This window comes from Canis lupus, chromosome 32, assembly GCF_048164855.1.
Source record: "Canis lupus baileyi chromosome 32, mCanLup2.hap1, whole genome shotgun sequence".
Lineage (NCBI taxonomy): Eukaryota > Metazoa > Chordata > Mammalia > Carnivora > Canidae > Canis > Canis lupus.
Window position 1 is genome coordinate 24,331,355 of NC_132869.1, and position 19,145 is coordinate 24,350,499.

General features: G+C 35.1%; 1 protein-coding gene across 1 annotated transcript in view; it reads right to left on the reverse strand.

The window, feature by feature from the left end:
- Positions 1-18,293: 18,293 nt before the first annotated feature.
- Positions 18,294-19,145, reverse strand: part of PRTG (protogenin) — a 118,455-nt gene continuing 117,603 nt past the window's right edge. Inside the window, exon 20 of the mRNA XM_072808673.1 lies at positions 18,294-18,826. Within this exon, the coding sequence (XP_072664774.1) occupies positions 18,422-18,826 (405 nt within the window). The 3' untranslated portion in view covers positions 18,294-18,421. The remainder of the gene's footprint in view (positions 18,827-19,145) is intronic.

Here is a 19,145-nt window from a genome sequence, read left to right on the forward strand (position 1 = left end):
CCCCATTTCTTTGTAAGTTCACATTTTCTGTGGAGATACAATTTACATATCATAAAATTCACTGTTGTCATGTGTACAATTCAGTATGTAGTATTTTATTCACTTTTCAGTATATTTTTGTATATTCAGAGTTGTGCAACCATCACCATATCTAAATCCAGAACATTTTTATCACCTCAAAAAGAAACCCTGTAGTGGTTAGCAGCCACCTTCAATCATGAATTTCCCCTTCTCTCCCCCACCCCAACCCCCCAGCCTTGGCCATTGCTAATCTACTCCCTGTCTCTATGGATTTGTCCTCTCTGGATATTTCATTTTCTAGAACTGGAATCATACAATATATGGCCTCTTGTGTCTGGCTTCTTCCACTTTGCATAATGTTTTCAAGGTTCCTCCATCATATGTATCATTCATTCATTTTTCTGGCTAAACAATATGCCACTGTAAGGGTGTACAGAACATTCCCCTCTTAAATTTTAAAATTTTGAATTATTTTCAAAATTACAGAAGAGGTACAAGAACAATCAAAAGAGCTCTCATATATCCTTCACCCGGATAAATGAGCTAACATTTAGCCCCATTTCCTTTCCTTCAGGCTCTTTTCCCTCTATACACACACATTATTATCCTTGTTGCTCTTATTATTTTTCTGAACCATCACGCCCCTCTACGCCTAGTACATTCAGTGTGTATTTCCTAATTATGAGATGGCTTATATATCTTACATATCACAGGACAATGATTAAATTAAGGAATGTTTAACACTGGTAAAATGCTAGTATCTAATACACTGTCCATATCTAAACATCACTAATATTCCCAGTAATGTCCTTCATACGAGTCTTTTCTCTGTGATCAAAGATCCATATTCCATTTAACCATTATGTATGTCCCTTTGGTCTTCCTTTATCTGGAACACTGCTTCAGTCTTCCCTTGTCATTCATGATGCTGAAATCATGTTGTTCTACAGAATGATGCCCCGTTTGGATTTCTGTGGTGTTTTCTTAGGATTTGATTAAGATTTTTGCATTCATGGCAGAAATAATGGATCAGTGAGGCTGTGTCCTCCTCGGTGCATCATTGCAATAGAGGCACATGATACCAAAGTTTTATTACTGGTGGTGTTAACTTTGATCACTTGGTTAATATGGTGTCCTCTACATTTCTCTACTACAAACTCATCATTGCTGTAAAGTTAGTAAATACTCTCTGGGAAAATATTTTGAGATTGTGTTCCTTTCCTCATGAAGCTTTCATTCACTACTTTTTACATCCATTAATGATTCCTAACCTAATCAGCTATTATTATCCTAGTTGCAAAAACAGTCATTTTTAATTCTGTCATTCATTCTATGGTTCTTAGTTGGAATTCTACTGTAAGAAAGATCTTGCCTTACTTCTTTTTCCTTTTCCTTCCTTCCTATCAGAATAAGCTTATTTTATTCAATGGGTTATATTATTATTCATTTTTCATTTTTGATACTCAATTTGTCCCAGATTGGCTGTGAAGAGCCCCTCGGGTGGCTGCTGTGATCTTTTGAACATATCCCATAATTCCTTGAACACTTCCTTACTTTCTGACTCAATGAGATGTTCGGGAATCCAGTACTGTCTCTGCGCCAGCCTTGGGATTAGCAGTTTCCCCCAAGGAGCCTTGGTCCCTTTTTAGTGGGGAATGATATTTTTAAAAAATATTTTTTATTTAATCATTTGAGAGAGAGAGAGCAGGAGGGAGGGTCAGAGGGAGAGGGTAAAGCAGACTACTCACTAAGCAGGGAGCTCATCATGGGGCTTGATCTCAAGACCCCGGGATCATGACCTGAGCTAAGACAGACACTTAACCAACTGAGCCACCCAGATACCCCAGTGGGGGGAATGAGAATTAGAAAACAAACTCTGAGTGCTTGGTTTGCTATTGCCACTAAAGTGTCACTGCTTACAGGCTTTTGGGGGGGAGAAGGAGGGAATGCAATTTCATATAGTTCAACCACATATATTAAATCATGAATTCATATCAATACATGTGGGTACCTCTAATTCTGAGCCAATTTCATATGGTTCTTCTTTGCCTTTATCCCTTCTCTCTTTGTATCTTCCCCTGCGGTGAGAACTCTGGTTCCCTGAGCTCCCATTTTTATTAGGGCTTTTGTCATTAAATAAGCAAAATGTGAAAGCACAGTTTTCATTTCTAATTTCAAAATTGTATTAACAACACACACAAATTACAAACACACGCACTCATGTATATGTGTACAGATCATTTGAGAGTATATGGTCATTCATTTTAATGAGTTTTAGTCAGGTCTTCTTTTCCCAAAATGCAAACCTTACCACTTACCACTCTACTATTATGTCTTCATTCTTTTGGATTGTAAAATTGCTTTGCTTTTGAAGAGCTATCTATTAAAATGTAAATTACAGCTTTATAATTAGTTAATATCTTACACAGAAATTAGTAGATAGCTCTCACGAGGTTGAGTTGGAGGGAATTGGAGGTGAAGAAGTTTGGGACAGAGAGAATTAAGGATCAAAGGAAGTAGGGGAGGGTCAGATAATACACAAAGTTAAAGCTTTCTACTGATCAATTTTCTTTTATGTATGTATTGATCTCAGCATGAATATTTGTGTAAACATATGTCATCAGTACATATAGTGATATAGAGTCAGTGTACGTAGAGTGGTCAAGTGCTCATTTTCTTGGATCCAGGCTGCCTGACTCCAAATCCTGCCTCAATGTATATTAGCTGTGTAATCTTTGGCCTCTCTGAGCCTCACTGTCTTCATCTGCAAAATAGGGACAATAAAAATATGTATTTCATAAAGTTGCTGTGAGGATGAAATGAGTTAATGTACATAGAGTGCTTAGAAGAGTGCCTAAAACAGGAAGTGCTTTGTAAATGCTTGCTATTATTGCTGCATTTAGTCTGTTTTCTTACAAAGATAGAATCAAATACTATATACCTGTTACGTGAACTCGATTATATTCCCTATGTTTATTTCCCCACCAATGAGTAAAGACCTGCCTTATTCTCTTTCATGGCATCATAATAGTCATTTATATGGGTGTACTCTAACTTAATTTTTAACCCCTACTGATGAGACAGGATGTTTCCATTTCTCCTATTATAAACTGTGCTAAACATTCTTGTACATAAATCTTGTGCACTTTGATAATTTTATATTCTTGCCAAACTGCCCTGTAAAAAGTTGAATTAAGTTGTATAGCCTTCAGTAACTTGTTTGAATTTCCTTCCTCCAAGAGGAAGGAAAACTATTTCCTCCATTGGTTTTCAATGACGTTTTCTGCTTCCATCCCATCCTATCCACAAAGGGCATGTCCTACCATCAACAATGTCTCGCGCTAAATGATTCGTAGTGGTTCGATGGTGCAGTAGAGACTACAAGTTGTCTCTCAACTGCCTTCCTGCCTCTGTCTTTTCCTTCCTTCCTTCCTTCCTTCCTTCCTTCCTTCCTTCCTTCCTTCCTTCCATCCTTCCTTCCTTCCTTCCTTTCTTCCTTTTCAGAGTAACAGAACTCTGTCTCTATACTTAGCTGGAAAAATGCCTAGAATGAAGACTATATTTTCTAGGCTTTCTTGCAGAAACGTGTAACAAGAGACTATGCTCTGAGCCGTGAGATGCAAATGTCCTTAAAAGTAGGAGCCATTCTCTTCTTTCCTTTATGTCAGCTGGAACAGGATGTGAATATAATAATGATGCTCCAGCAGCCATAGATGATTGCAAATGAACTCAAAAAGGAATCCATGCATAGGTGGAGTAAAGAGATAAAGAGAGCCTGCAAGGCTGACACTGTTGTGTCCCTGACCTGCCTTGTACTTAACCCTTCCAGTCTTCTTACAGAGAGAGACATAAACTTCTATTTTGTTCAACTCACTGCTATTTTCAGTTTGTCTCTTTCTTCTGGTGAAATGGAGCCCTAATAAAGCTTTATATGAGAATCTCAGGGTTGAGGGTTGTGAGGGGAAGGTGGTGAATAATTTGAAAAAGCCTTTTCAGATAAAAATCACTAATGTAGGTCTTGCATATTTTTTGGACATTTTAAAATTCTGTTTTTTAATATTTGTTTCCTGCCCCTGTGAACTGGAACATTGAAACATTGTATATTTAAATAAATTCTTGCCTGGATCAATCAATAATTTTTAATAAATAGAAAAGGAAGCTACTAAATTTAATATCCTTAAATTTTAAATTTTATTGAGTTTGTTTGGCACTTTGGGCATAAATTGGGTGTCTATATATATTAGTCTGGTTCTGTACTCTGTTTCGTCCTGTGTATCTTGGTATGGTATGGAAAATATACTGTCTTGATTGTGGTTTTATAGTAAATCTTGGTTTATGGTGGTATAAGTAGTTGTTTGTTTTTTACCTGCTATATAATACACCACAATTTAACTAAATGGTAGTTTACTTGTCCTGCTAAGAGAAAGGTTATTTCTAGATTTTTACCATTATAAATAGTTCTGCCAGGGAAAATTTTGTATTTCCTTGTGCACCTATGAAAAAGTATTTTTCTAGAATAGATACCTCAAAATGCAATTGCTAGAAGTTGCCAGATTGATGTTCAAAGTAATTGCATTAGTTTATTATATCCCTCCTAGAAGAGGGTTAAGGGATCTTAGAGCTTTCAATTCTTGCAAATAGTTATTATTGTCAGGCTTTTCTCATGTGTGTCAACATCACGAGTATGAAGAATTATTTCCTTGTTTTAGATCCAATGATTTGTAAGTCATTTGGATTTCCTATTCTGTAGATTGCCTATTTTATATCTTTCTGTTGTGTGGCTTGAAGTTTTATTGCTTTTTGAAATTCTTTATAAAGTCTGGATACCAACCCTTTGAGGTTAGTATTTGCACATAGCTTCTTCTAGTACATGCTTTGCTTTTAATTTCGTATAGGTTATCTTTAGTCATGGAAAGACTATAAAATTTAATGTAGTTGAATTGTCCATCTTTTAGTTGTAGTTTTTGCTTTTAGTTACATGTTTTAAACTATCTTTGCCCCTCTTGATATCATAAACATTCATTTTCTTCTAGAGTTTAACAATTTAGCTGTATTTTTCACAGTCCAGCCTTGAATGTTTTCTTCATTTATTTATGGCATGAGGTAAGCTTCTAATATTCTCTTTTTCATTTGGAAATTTCCATGAGAAACCATATTAGGGTTTTCTTTTGAATTGCCTTACATAGAGATCGGGGGTATTGACATTTTTGAGATAGTGAATATTTCTTCCATAAACATGTCCTACCTTCTTCTTTAAATAGGTCTTCAAACATACCCTTCAATAGTTTTATAATTTTACACCTATTTGGTATGATTTATTCTTAGTCCTTAATTTTGTTGATATGGCAAATTATACTTTTCTTTAGAACTGTATGTTCTGGGGGTTTGTTGATATTTACAAACTTGATTGCACTTTGTATTTTGATCTCATAACCCATCAGTCTTACTTGCCCCCTCTGTTTAGACTCATAGGTTATAGATTTTTCTTGGATTCCTACATAGGTGCTCACATTATATGCACATAATGAAGTTTTCTTTCTTCCTTAGCAATCCTACCTACCTATGTAGGTATGTGATGCTGTCTAGCTTCTCTAGCACATTATTGAAGAGGAGTGGTAATGTTCTCAAGGTTTGTCAATGTTGTAGCACGTATCAGAACTTCATTCCTTTTTTATGGCTGAGTAACCTTCCACTGTATAGATGCACCACATTGGGTTTATTCATTTATCTGTGGATGGACACAGGTCATTTCCAACTTTTGGTTATTGTGAATAATCCTATCAATAAAAATCGCTGTATGAGTATATCTGTTTCAGTCCCTATTTTCATTCTTTTGGGTATATACCTAGCAGTGAAATTGTTAGCCCATATGGTAATCTATGTTTAGCTCTTCTGAGGAAGCTGAACTCTGTTCCAAAGTGGACGCACCATTTTATCTGATTAGCAATGTATACGGTTTCCAATTTCTCCACATCCTTGCCAGTATTTTTATTACATACATCCTAGTAAGTGTGAAGTGGTTTCTCACTGTGGTTTTGATTTGCATTTCCCCAGTGACTAAGGATGTTGAGCATCTTTTTATGCTCATTGGCCATTTGCATCTTCCTTTGGAGGAATGTCAATTCAACTCCTTTGCTGATGTTTGAGTTGTTAGTCTTTTTCTTGTATTTTAGAAGGTCTTTATATTTTTGTCATATATAGTCAGTGCTGATTTAGATTTACCCACATGTCTCTATGTCTTTGCTTAACAGGCTTTTTGGTAAAAACAGCTTGATTGAGATAGAATTCATATACTATATAATATACCCACTTAAAGGGTAAAATTTAATGGTCTTTAGTATAGGAAGCCTATACACAGTGGTGAACCACCATCTGTGGTGGCAACCACCACCACAATCAATTTTAGAACATTTTTGTCATCCCCAACAAAGGACCCTATCTATACCCACCATCAGTCATGTCCTATTCCCTGAAACCTGCCAGTCCTATGCAACCACTAATCTATTTTTGTCTCTACAGACTTGCCTATTTTGAACATTCCATACAAATGGAATCATACAATATGTGGGGTTTTCTGACTGGCTTCTTTCTCTTATCATGTTTTCAAAAGTTCATCCTCGTTGTACCATATATCAGTACTTCATTTCTTTTTATTGCTGAGCAACATTCCATTGAATTGATATACCACAATCCATTTTCCATTTATCAGTTGGTAGACATTTGGGTGTAAGGAATAATGCTGCCATGCACATCTGTACAAGCTTTTGTGTGAACATATGTTTCCATTTCTCTTGGGTATATAACTAGGAGTGAGATTGCTGGGTCAAATAATAATTTTGTGTTTAACTGCTAAACTATTTTCCATGATGGCTGCATCACCTTACATAACTATGAGTAATGCATAAGGATTCTAATTTCTTCACATCCTTGTCAACACTTGTTATTACCTATCTTTTTTATTATAGCCATCCTAGTGGGTATGAGGTGATATCTCATTGCCTTTTTGATTTGAATTTCCAGCTCATCATTGCTTCTTGCTTCTCATATCTTCCTTGTGGATTTTTTTAAAGATTTTATTTATTTATTCATGAGAGACAGAGAGAGAGAGAGAGAGAGAGAGAGAGAGAGGCAGAGACACAGGCAGAGGGACATTCCTTGTGGATTATATTTCTTCCTTTCTGAAGTATATACCCTTTATTTAGCAAAGGTGTAAGAGTGGTAAATTCAATCTTAATCTAGAATTATGCATATTTAACTTATTATATGATAGTTTATTTGGGTATAGAGCTCCATATTGTAGTTATTTTTCTTTGTGATGTTTTGAAGATACTATACTACCATCTTCTTTTATTATCACTGAGAAATCCTCCCACTGCAATCTGTATAATCTTTTTTCCCTCTTTCTGCCTTTTAGTTCTTCATTTTGTCTTTGATGTTCTGCAGTTTCACTGAGATATCTGATGTGGATTTATTTTTATATTTCTAGATTGAGATTTGTACTTCCTCAATCTGATGAGTTCATAAATTAGTCATTTTCTCTTTGAATATTGTTTTATCCTTCATTCTTTCATTTTAGAGTGGCTGTCAGAAGTATGTCAAATTTCTCTTTACCTCTGTTTTATTTTTTCTGTTTATCTATTTGTGTTGCATCCTGGTTAATTTCCTTACATCTTCCAATTTTAGAATATTCTTTCAGTGTATTTGGTATATTTAACAGATTTTCAAAAATTCAATGACTGTACCTTTTTATTTCTAGAAATTCTATTCATTTTAAATATACTTTTTAAAAAATAGCTTCTTATTCTCTTATGCTTCTCTATGTTCTCCACAATCAGTACAACATCATTTCAAGAAGTTACTCTTCTATTTTTCAGTTTCCCTTTCATTTCCCAAATCAGGAAATTTTTTTAAAAAGTAAGAATTCAGCCATCTTACAAAAGCTTATTTAGGCCCTATTTTATCTGTTATTTCTAGACCATCTAGTGGGAGCATTTTTAGTATTTCTTAACCTTTTAAAATAAGAATATTAAAAAACAAAACCAATTTAAAAAACTAACTCTTCAATACTTTTTTTCTGGTTACAAAAGAAAATCCAACACATTTGTGGGTAATAGAGATCATGAGAGTCCCCTCATGTTCCTATTAGTAGGTGATCACTGTAACATCTGAGTATTTTCCCCTAGCTTTTGGGGGCATATATCAACAAACTGTTATCTATAAAAATGGGCTCTTCTGAAACAGCATTGTATGCCTTGATCTCTCTTATATTGTTATATACAGATGTGCTTCCTGTTAAATGGCTGCAGAGTATTTCATACTATGGATATGCTATATTTGAACATTCCATTATTGATAAACATTTAGGACATCTTCCATTTTCTTTTTTACTCTTATCAGCAATGTTATTATAAGAAACCTTGAATATTTATATGAGTACCTGTATTATCATTTGTGTAGAAGCTCCTAGAAGTGGGATTACTAGGTTGTAGGGTGTGTGGATTTAAGGCATTATTTAATACTGCCAAACTACTCTTCCAAAGGTTCAGCCAATTCCTCCTGCCTCTGATGACTCTCATTTCCCCACATCCTGGCCAGCACTGGTTGTTATCAATCACTTTAGTTTTTCCTAATCTGATGGGCAAACATTAGGTATTGTGTCATTTTCACTTGCACTTCCCCGATTGCTGGTGAGCTAGAGTATCTTTTCCCATACATTTATTGGTTAATTTAATTCCTTCTCTGTGCATTTCTAATCCACTGCCAAATTTTCTCTTCTTTCGTCTTTTTTCTTATTGTTTACAAGGGCTTTTTCTATATTAGTGGTATTTTCTTCCAGTGTCTCACTTGCCTCTTGTTTATAGTATCTTTTACTGTATAGATATTTTACATACAAAAAATAAAACTTTAACCTGAACTAGAACCCTGTCTAACTGGTTGAGCTCTCAGCTTTTAGGCTACCTACTATTTAGTTCCTGAGGTGATCAGCCATCTACTGGAAAGGGGAAATTGTTATTTCCTTGCTGCTATGCAGTATGCCAGATGAAAACAATTTTTAGATCCCTTAAATAGATTCTATTCCTGTTGCTTGGAGTGGACTCTGTAATCATCCCATACAGGATATGAAAGTCATCATTCTATAAAGTGAAAGCTTTTATTCTCCATTCCTTGAAAGAAAACAAGAGTAAAAGAAAACACTTTTTTTTCTTTTTTAACTAAGGAAAACTTTTATTTAAACTGTGCAATCGATCAGTATTTAGACAGCAGTTTCATAAACATTTTGGCATTTAAACTTTTACTCATTTTTGGCATGACCTGTTGGATAGTATATAAACTACCCTGGGGAGGGGGGAAATACTAGGCAATATTTACTATGATGCTAGAAAAAGAAAACAAACCCACATTATTAAACAAAATGTTTTAAGAAGACATTAAAAAGGTACATTCAAAATCAAGGCAAACATTTGCTTTCTTCATGCAATGGAGTTCACAGAGCTGATCCCCTGAGTCAAGTATAAAATTAAAATAGCTCAGCTCTAGAGTCCATTAGCTAGTCTGCAAATGCTGCCCTTACAAGAAAATGGTATACAGAGTGAAAGGATCCAGAACACCCATACTATGATATAATATAGCTGGCTCCCACACTTTCATTTAATTCACATCTTTGAAGAAAAGAGAAAAAAATCGCGCATACACAGACATAAAATCTTGTCCAACAATGGCAACAAACAAACTTACATAATATATGTCCTCTATTCTACTGATAGGCTAAGGCAATGTGTATGTATGCAGGCTCTGCAAATTCTTTTAACGGCTCAAGTCGCTAAATCATCAGTAATCATTTTCATTTGCAAACAGAATAAATATAGAAAATATGGTAACAGGAAGAAGGTTTTAGGTAAAAATTGAAAACATTTTTGTTGTTTTTAAAGACAGTTCTGTAGAAAAATAAACTTCCTTAACATAAAATTTTAAAGATGATTTTAAAAAACTGTGTCCATATACCAGGAAATACTTACATGATATAAACTTGAATAAATCTGCAAAGATGTTCAGATTCATGATAATCATTATTGCTTCCCAAGAAGCTTTAAAGGTAGATTTTAGTAAACTAGAATTAGGTGCCAGTAAGTGTTGCCTTACATAAAATTCATTCCAAACAGTTTAGAGAAATGTTAAGATGCTCCATAACCTTGAAAAAGTAGATCTGTAGATAAATAGTAGCACTTTTCTCCTCACCCATCTACCCCTCCCAAGATATCTAACCCTGTTTAAATCTGTAGAAGTCAAAATATCAAAAGAAGGGAAAGATCTAGGGGAGTAGAGACATGGAGCCTTACCTGCTCTTTGGTGAAGGTCAACTCATAATAACACCATGACAACTTTTCTGACACTCACTCCACAGGTAAACTTCAGGTCTTTTTCAAGGATGCATGGTGCCAGTCATGGTGCCATGGGGAAGCCAGAGCAGCCTATCTGAAGAGATCCCATTGGCAAGCACAATAGATAGGAACTAAGGTTCTTAGATAACTGGTCCCCATCAACACCAGATTTGTTTCTATGGCGAGTCCTCTACCGTCAAGATTTGGAAGCTGTAGGAGCTTTATTGACATCTTATCTCATAGTGTTCTACCTTTGGTGTAGCAGTCTTGAAGTAAGTTCCATATTATATTATCTTTTAACCAAAAATGCCTTCACAATAAATGGAAATTATAAGGAAGGAGAAGCATGGAGGTCCCAGCTTTAGATTTGAGTTTTGACTATTGCTCGAATAACCAAGATTCCAGGAATGATGTTAGGCATCTAAAGTTAAATTAAAAATTCATGAGTCCTGTTCTCACGGACTTTATAAACCAAAAGGAATAGATAGGCATTAGATACAAATATAAATATAAAATGTAAATATACATTTTTAAAAACCATATTAAACTGATATTTTAAAAAGCGAGATGTTGCATAATTAGAAAGGCTATCCAAATTAAGCTAATTAGCTATTATTTATAGAACTCCTTTCATAGGAAATTTCATTTTTGGCAATTCTTGAAAGATCTTTAGTAGCTGTGAGGGTATGGGGCACACTTAAACAAATCTTGATAGTCTCTGTGATTAACTTTTTTCTACTATGAAAAATCATGTTGTAGAATAATACTTAATACTTTTTCCAGCTTTCTTGATACATAAATTACAAAATATATCAGTTTAAAGGGTAAATTTTGATAAAGCTTGGTAATTATATAATTATGGTAAATAGAACCATAATAAAATGTACAACAATGTCATCTTAATAAAATGAAATTGAGGTTGATGACTTCCTATTTTGTACTCTCACAAGTACTGTAAATTCCCATTTCCTTTTGTAGATTTTCTACATTACAGATGAGGGTTTAAATACTAGCCTTTATCTTTTAGGAATTACTTTCTTCTGTTAGTTTTGGGTGCATATACATGAAATGCAAACATTTTTCATTTTAGCACAGGCAAAGTATAATTGAAAAGACTGCCCTATTAAAAAAAATGTTAAGAAATGTTTCACAGCCTCCTAGAAATGACTTTAAGATTATAATTATTTACACTTGAATTTCCCATTAAGTCTGCACAGTACTATTGCTTCATTCTGCAAAACAAATTATCCTCATTTCATGGACAGAGCAGGAACAGAAATAGGTTATGAACTTTCCCACCAAACAATTCTCAAAATGGTAAATGATTAGAATTTAGGTGCTCCACTAACTAAACTTACACTTGTTCTATTATACAACTCTCCCTCAACTTTGCTCCCTCTTAAATTAGTGTGAAGAATTAATTAGGTTGTAGTTCATATAAAAACTATGACTCCTCAGATCTAGCAAGGAAGGATGACCAGTTACATGCCTGGCTTTTTCCAATTTATAAATTCCTATCTGGATATGGGGACTACAGAAAAATCACTAAAGATAAAATCCAATTCTGAACACCTAATCTATTCGGCAAATGCTTAAATAGAAGAGGACTTTGGAAACCATGAAGACCTTATTTCTAATGGAACCCTAGGCACAAGCATCTGTTTTCAGGCACAATTTTGGCTAGGAGAAATTGAAGGTTTTAATGGAGAAAAGAAGGAGATTAGGAGATGGCAAGGGAAGAGTTATAGCTCATCCTCCTAAATTCCTCCCATGAATAAAGGACACTACTAAGACTTTTCTCTGTTGATTGGCTATTACCATGTGAACAGGCTGTGTTGACACTGTGGAAAGCACCATGGAGCTTGGGTAATAAGATATAATTTCGTAGCTGAGAAACGTATCCTAGTAGAAATCCTACCTACTTTGGAATTAGAACTTGGGTTTGTATATAGGCTAAGCCACTTAACTAGCTGTGATCTTTGGCAAGTTAGACATTTTAAACCTCAGTTTCCTGATCTCTAAAATGGGGAAAATACTTGCTTTGCAGAATGTAGCTGTTTGCAAGAATGAACCATGTGTTTGGCACACCACATATGTTCAGTATATCATATTATCTCTTCCTAGGGACTAGAGTCAAAAGCAGCTGAAAAATGACCAGCACATTATCCCTACTCAGAATATCATCATAGCTCTATTCCATAACAGACACAGCTTTATCTCCTTAGTTAAGACATACTGAAGATTAGAGTTAGAACTAGAAACTATCCTTCAAAACTAAAAGAAGATTTAACTTGAATAATCCAAGAATTACAATGAACTAGAGCTGTGGAATCTAAAACTTTCCAGGAAAAGGGACAATTGAAATCAAAGAAAGAACATGACAAAGAAGGTAACACTGCCTAGCATTTGCACAAGCTGATAAAATGAGTGGAGGCTCCTACTGAGATTGATAAGAAATCAAGGGGTTACCAAACTGAAAATATAAGAGCTAGTGAAGCTGAAGAAAGAAACCTGATTTAAAAAGTAGACAGGTGGCATGTTGCAAATATGCTTTTAGAAGATGAAGAGTGTATGATCCTATTCATCTACTGAGTCCCTATGTTTGAGATTTATTTCTCCCAACCCTCCCCCAGCAACATAATTACTTAAGAGAAAAGCAGGAAGTTCAACTATAATAAGAACAATTATTGGAAATTTCTGATGAACTTCCAAAAATTGGAGCCAAATATTCAGGAAACATTCTGTTAAATGCATAGAATTGAGATGTTAATTTGTGAAGCACATAGTCAAAAAGTTTAAAGCTGAACTGTATTTGCAAGTGACCTAGAGAGGAAGTTTAATGTGTACATTTGATAACTACACGCCAAAGTTTTCATAGCTTTGAAATTTTGAAGATCCCTAAGACCTACATGACTTCAGACTTCCAATCTCTGTAATGCAACATTTTGTAAGGATCAGAATTCTACAGTAATAATGTATCATCTATGGTAGGCAAAATAATGGCCACCCACAGAAGAGCATGCCCAAATCCTTGGACTCTAAATATGTTACCATATGTGGCAAAGGGACTTTGCAGATGTGATTAAGTTAAGGATTCTGAGATGTGGGTTATCCTGGATTACCCAAGTGGACCCAATGTAATCACACGAGTCCTTAAAATTGGAGAACCTTCCTGGTTAGGGTCAGAAAAAGAGATATAATGATGGAGGCAGGGTCAGAGTGATGCTACATTGCTGGTTTTGAAGATGGAGGGAAAAGTCAATAGCCTCTAAAAGTCAGGGGAAAAAACAATGAAACGGATGTTGATTTTATCCCAATGAGACCTGTGTCAGCCTTCTGACCTATTGGTAATAAATAGGTAATATTTATTTAATACCAATAAATATTTATTTAATACCAATAAATATTGGTAATAAATCTGTGTTGTTTTAAGGCCATTAAGTTTGTGGTAATTTGTTACAGCAGCATTAAGAAAATACAGCATCTGTCTGATAAAAATGCAAGACTGTCATAATCTTAAACACCCTCAAAGACTTAAAAAGGGAAATTGCCTGAGAAGATTAAAGCCTGCAAACATACACATTGCATTAGCCTGTGATCTTAATGTCCTGAGCATAAATCAACTTAACACAGAATTCTATGTATATGTTCTTCTAATCATCAATAAGTCACAAGTAGACACAAGTAGACAACTGGTTGTATATGGTAATCTCCAGAACCCTCTAACTCTGTGCTCACAGCCCACAAAAAAATTATTTTGACTATTAAACTAAAGTAATTTTACCAGAGATCCATGTGGCAAATTGTTAGGAACACAGTTTACAAAATATACATTTAGTCTTAGAAAGATCATGACTCTTTCCATATGGTTGGAACTTTCTTTTACATTCAGTATCAAAAATTTACATTCAATGAAATATAAACATATATTGGAATCACTACAGCCACCACTGAAATGGAACCACATCTGGATATTCTTGCATAAAAAAAAAAGATACTTTCAATTCCATCTTTTTGTGACACTCTTGAAAGGTGTCTCCATATGGACTTGACCAATGATCCTGAGTAGTCAACATGAGCAAGTTTCTGGTAGAAGTCCTTAACAAAGTCAAGACAAACTAATGCAAATCACTGTCATTGTTCCCAATGTTGGCAGTGCTCTTGTTTGAAGCAAGGGCAAAGGCTTTTCCCTGAGGATCGAATTTCCCAGGTGTGCCAAAGCCGGTCTTTTAAAAGCTACTTAGTGGATAAAAGTGTGTTCTTACTTTTAGGCTAATCAAAATATAAAACCCTAGATTTCATAAAAGGATTATGGTTTCACCCAAGGTTCCCCCTCAAATTTGAAACACTAGGGTTCCTTAATGCAATTCAAATATTTCAATTTATGGACAACTTTAAAGAGCACATCAATCAAAGGACAGCCCACTTAAACAGTGATATGATTTGTTTGCCCACTATATGCTACTGCTCCCCAGAGATGAGAACGTCTCTATTACTTAGGAACTGCCTCAAGCCTTCGAAGTTAACCAGGTAGTGCTTTAAGCAGGAGGAAGACTGCACAGACTAATTCAGGGGTTGCCATATGCTCTGGAATGGAAAAACTTGCTGAGATTTCTGTTGACATCTCACTCTCAAGGTGCTTAGGAAAGTAATCACATCATTTGGCAAAAACATCCTGTGACTGAATCAGCAGATTTAATGGAAAGTCCCTATGTACGCTATTTGGATACAGACTAGGTTCTGGAGAGGCAAGTTTGGTTAACATAAAAACAAGAAACAACAGTTTAATGTACAACTAAATTTGTCTATATGAAGAGGTAACCTTAAATATCTTTGGTTTTTTAAAAAAATTTGCTGATAAAAAGTACTTGAATAAAAACACTGATAAATACCAACATAATTGTATTGCTTTTAATTATGTAAACTTAGCCCTTTGATATCTTTGCTACTAAAGCTAGATTCCTATCAGCCTCTAAATAAATTTATTTCAAATCTGCTCATCTTTACTTACTTACAGGCTAATCTATATATTTTAATGGTCTTTGGTATGAAAATACTGATGAGCAGTATCTTGTAATATTTGGCATAAAAATGGCGTGTGTGTATCAGTACTTACAGCAAATAAGTCTTTGGAAAAGAATATAGTTACCATTTGCATATTAGCCCTGTTGGAATGAAATACCATGAAGTAACACCACTATGAGAGATGAATGAGAATCTTCACATTTTAGTTACAGTTTCATACATAAGACTTCAAAGAAGCTAGCTTTGGCCAAGTAAAAAGAAGTCTTTGGTGTATACTAAATATCTTATTCAATGAGACCAAAATATTTATCTTTGGTGAAAAGATTTTTTTTTCTCTCTAACAAGCAGTTTCAACAATTTAAAAATAATACTGTATTTGAAGATTTACTTGCTGAAGAAAAAAAATTACAATTGAAATTCTTTGGAACTATCTGCAGGTAAAGAACTTATTTTAAATGCTCTGGTAACAATAAGGTAGTTGAAATTACTAGTCTATTTAACTACAACAATCAATATAAACCCTATTATTTTGGGTTAGTAACTACTTACATAAGCTTCATACCTAATAGATGTTTCTAGTTAATTCAATTTTGGGGGAAATAATAGTCAAATTTTTACTTTCTACTGAAAATTCTTTGGTAACAGGATTATTATGAAAAAATCTGCATAAGAACAAAATGAAAAGGTGAAAAGGTTAAAATGTAATGGTAAATAATTAGCGAACAGTTATAGCCTAAAGATCTATAATAACCATGGGCCTATTCATTAAACAAAAAAACAAAAAACAAAACAAAACAAAACAAAAAAACAAACGAAATACTTTCCTTTTTAGGCATTTAAAATGATTCAAATTCATGCAGTCCTGGACACATCTTCCATAACTATGATGGATGACGTTTCAACTTTGGATTTTATTTGCTTTTTAATGAAAGTTTAAAAACTAAAACTCATTGTTTTCCTTAATTTTGTATGCTGATAAACGTTGGCCCCACATACCTACTTACGAACCAAGACACCATACCCTGTCAATTTGCCCATGCTTGCATGAGGCAGCTTAAAAGTAACAAAATGTTCCCTGAGTACAGGAAAAAATAACACTAGAATAACTTTAAAAGGAGGTAGTATAAAACAGGAGCTATAAAGGCAGGAGCAGCATTTTTCCTCGCCTCAGATTGTTCACCTAAAGCTCTGCTTTTTTTGTTCCGCCATGAAGCCCATACTTAGATAACTAAATGGGGACTTTGAATTTAGTTCAGAAGTGGTTGCTAGCACTTAATGTTGGTCTGCTTCTGAACATCTCCAGTTTGGCACAAAGCTACAGATTAAGAAACAATAAGAGATGCATCATCAGACACTGGGATAGGAGATGATAGAGGTGGAACTATCATCCAGTAATAGTCTTTTGATTTTAGAACACCATTTAGCATAACTTCCCCCCTACCACTCCATCCCATAAATCAAAGGTTTCAAGGGAAACCCATTAAGATTCCTTTTAAAATGAGGCTCAGAAGTCATTTCCAGACAATGTGAAGAAATACTTACAAAAAAATATGGGGCCCCCTCTCTACACCATAGGTTTAATTCTTTTTCCTCTCCCACTGCTGAGTACCTATGTAGGTAACTGTCTCGTGACTGAAAGAAGGCCTATATTCTATGTGGCTGAGTAAACAGTTTGCTGATTTCAAACCAGCAAGAGGATTAACTCACTCCTGGAGTTAGCATTCCTCATTCACAGCATTGACACTGAAAGAAGATTAAATAGAGTACCAAATTCTCTTAAGAATTCAAGAAAATACAAGCAAGGTGGTAGAGCTCTGAATACTTATCCCTAAACCAAACCTGCATGAAAAACAAAAATGTTTTGATAAGATACTATACATCAAAATAGTTATTGACAAAATCCAAGAAACTCTTAAGGCAACTTTCTGTACTCCTGTCCTGAACAACTTCATGAATATTAAAAAGGCATAAGGCAAAGAATTTCATAATATATAATGGAAGGCACTGTTACCATGATAACCTCTAGTTCATTTTATGGTCTACTGTTGCATTTATCTTTATTCTTAATATTTTATGAAATTACTTTACCCTTTTTAAGTCAAGGTGGGATTAAAAACAAAAACTAAAACTTCAACTGATTCTTGTTAAAAAAAAATCTATTTTTTACATGGTGGTTTGCAACTAATTCTGGAAACGGTGAGGATGCTTTGCAAACTAGACAGTGCAGCCTTTGGCTGACTGTCAGGCAAAGGGGAAGGTAGAAAAGGCACGGCTCTAGGCAGCTGAGGTTTGGGGTACAGCAGGTAAAGCACTCAGACTCTAATGCCCAAAATATAAAGGCCCTTGAAGCCACAATATTCCCTATATGCTACTGAATAGTTCTGTTCTCAAAAGAGAGACTTTTTTTGTTTTGTTTTGGTCATTTGTAAAATCAACAGTCCCACTTTTTCTCTTCTCAGTGGTATGACAGTCCTCACAGCCAGAGGTATTACATTCTCCAAACCATGCAGATATCATAGTTTTCTTAAAAAAAAAACAGAGCTTCAGATAAACATTCTTACTCATATACCTATATGACTCCTTTGATCACACACACTACACATACAGCAATGAAAACAAAATGCTACTAGGAAGTATCATTGGTTATGGAGCGGAGATAAACTATCACAATAAACGAGGTAACAAAGTTGTCTTCTGAGTTTGCCATCTAGCAAACTGAGGTAGATACTCAGCAAAGGGGCTTTCAAAAGTCTTCCCTTTGCTCCAGTGATATATTTTATAATCCAGTCAATTAATCTTGACTGTCTTTTCACATTGCTGACAATGAAACATTCAAAATACATGAGTTTAAAAAGAAAAAACAAAACACATTCAAAAAAAAAAAAAAAAACAGCTGAAATACCCAATAAGACATCAAGATTTTCACAAAAGGCTTTGGCTCCCTGTTCATTGTCCTTCGAACAGACTTAAAGATGAGAATACCTGAACATGGCTGTCTAGATTGGGAAATCATTTTTATCAAAGCGTAGCATGGAAGATGGTGGCTGCAGAAGTGAACAGGAAGTTTGCTCGGCATCCAGTGGCCCTGCCTGGTCTTCACACTTCTTCACTGAGGGATCCCCACCGGAATCACTGCCAGTGAAGGAACTGGAAGTCAGGGGTGTGGTGCTTATGACTGAAGACAGGTGTATCTCATCATTGGATTCGTGGGAGAACCTTCCAGAATCCCCAGTCTCGTGGCTGCCTTCACTATTCGCTGAGTGCTCGGTATCAGCAGCAATACCAAACGGTCTTGGGAAGCTGGCTGTCTGACTTGGGGAGCTAGGGGAGTCTTCATCACTGATTAACACAGTAGTGCCTGGCTGGTAAAAGCAGACTGCTTGAGTAAATCTTCTTTGAGGCTAGGCAAAAATACGTAAGACACTATCAGTGATGGTAGAGTGCTCTTGAAAAATAATATATAAGATTTTATATGTTCTATATATTCTGAGATAGTAATCTGTTCCAGGACATAGGTGAAAGGCCATCATCATGAAGAGATTATCTAGTTCAATAGCTCCCTATCTGAGTGGCAGCACATCAGAATTACTGGGGCAAGTGAAGTGTCCAAAGACTTCTTCAGTGGCTTTTGATGCATACTCTTGCCACATCCCTTCCTTGACTGCCCCTTATTCCCTACTGAAAAAGCACAGCTCTGGTTCCTATTCTGTCACTTCAGTG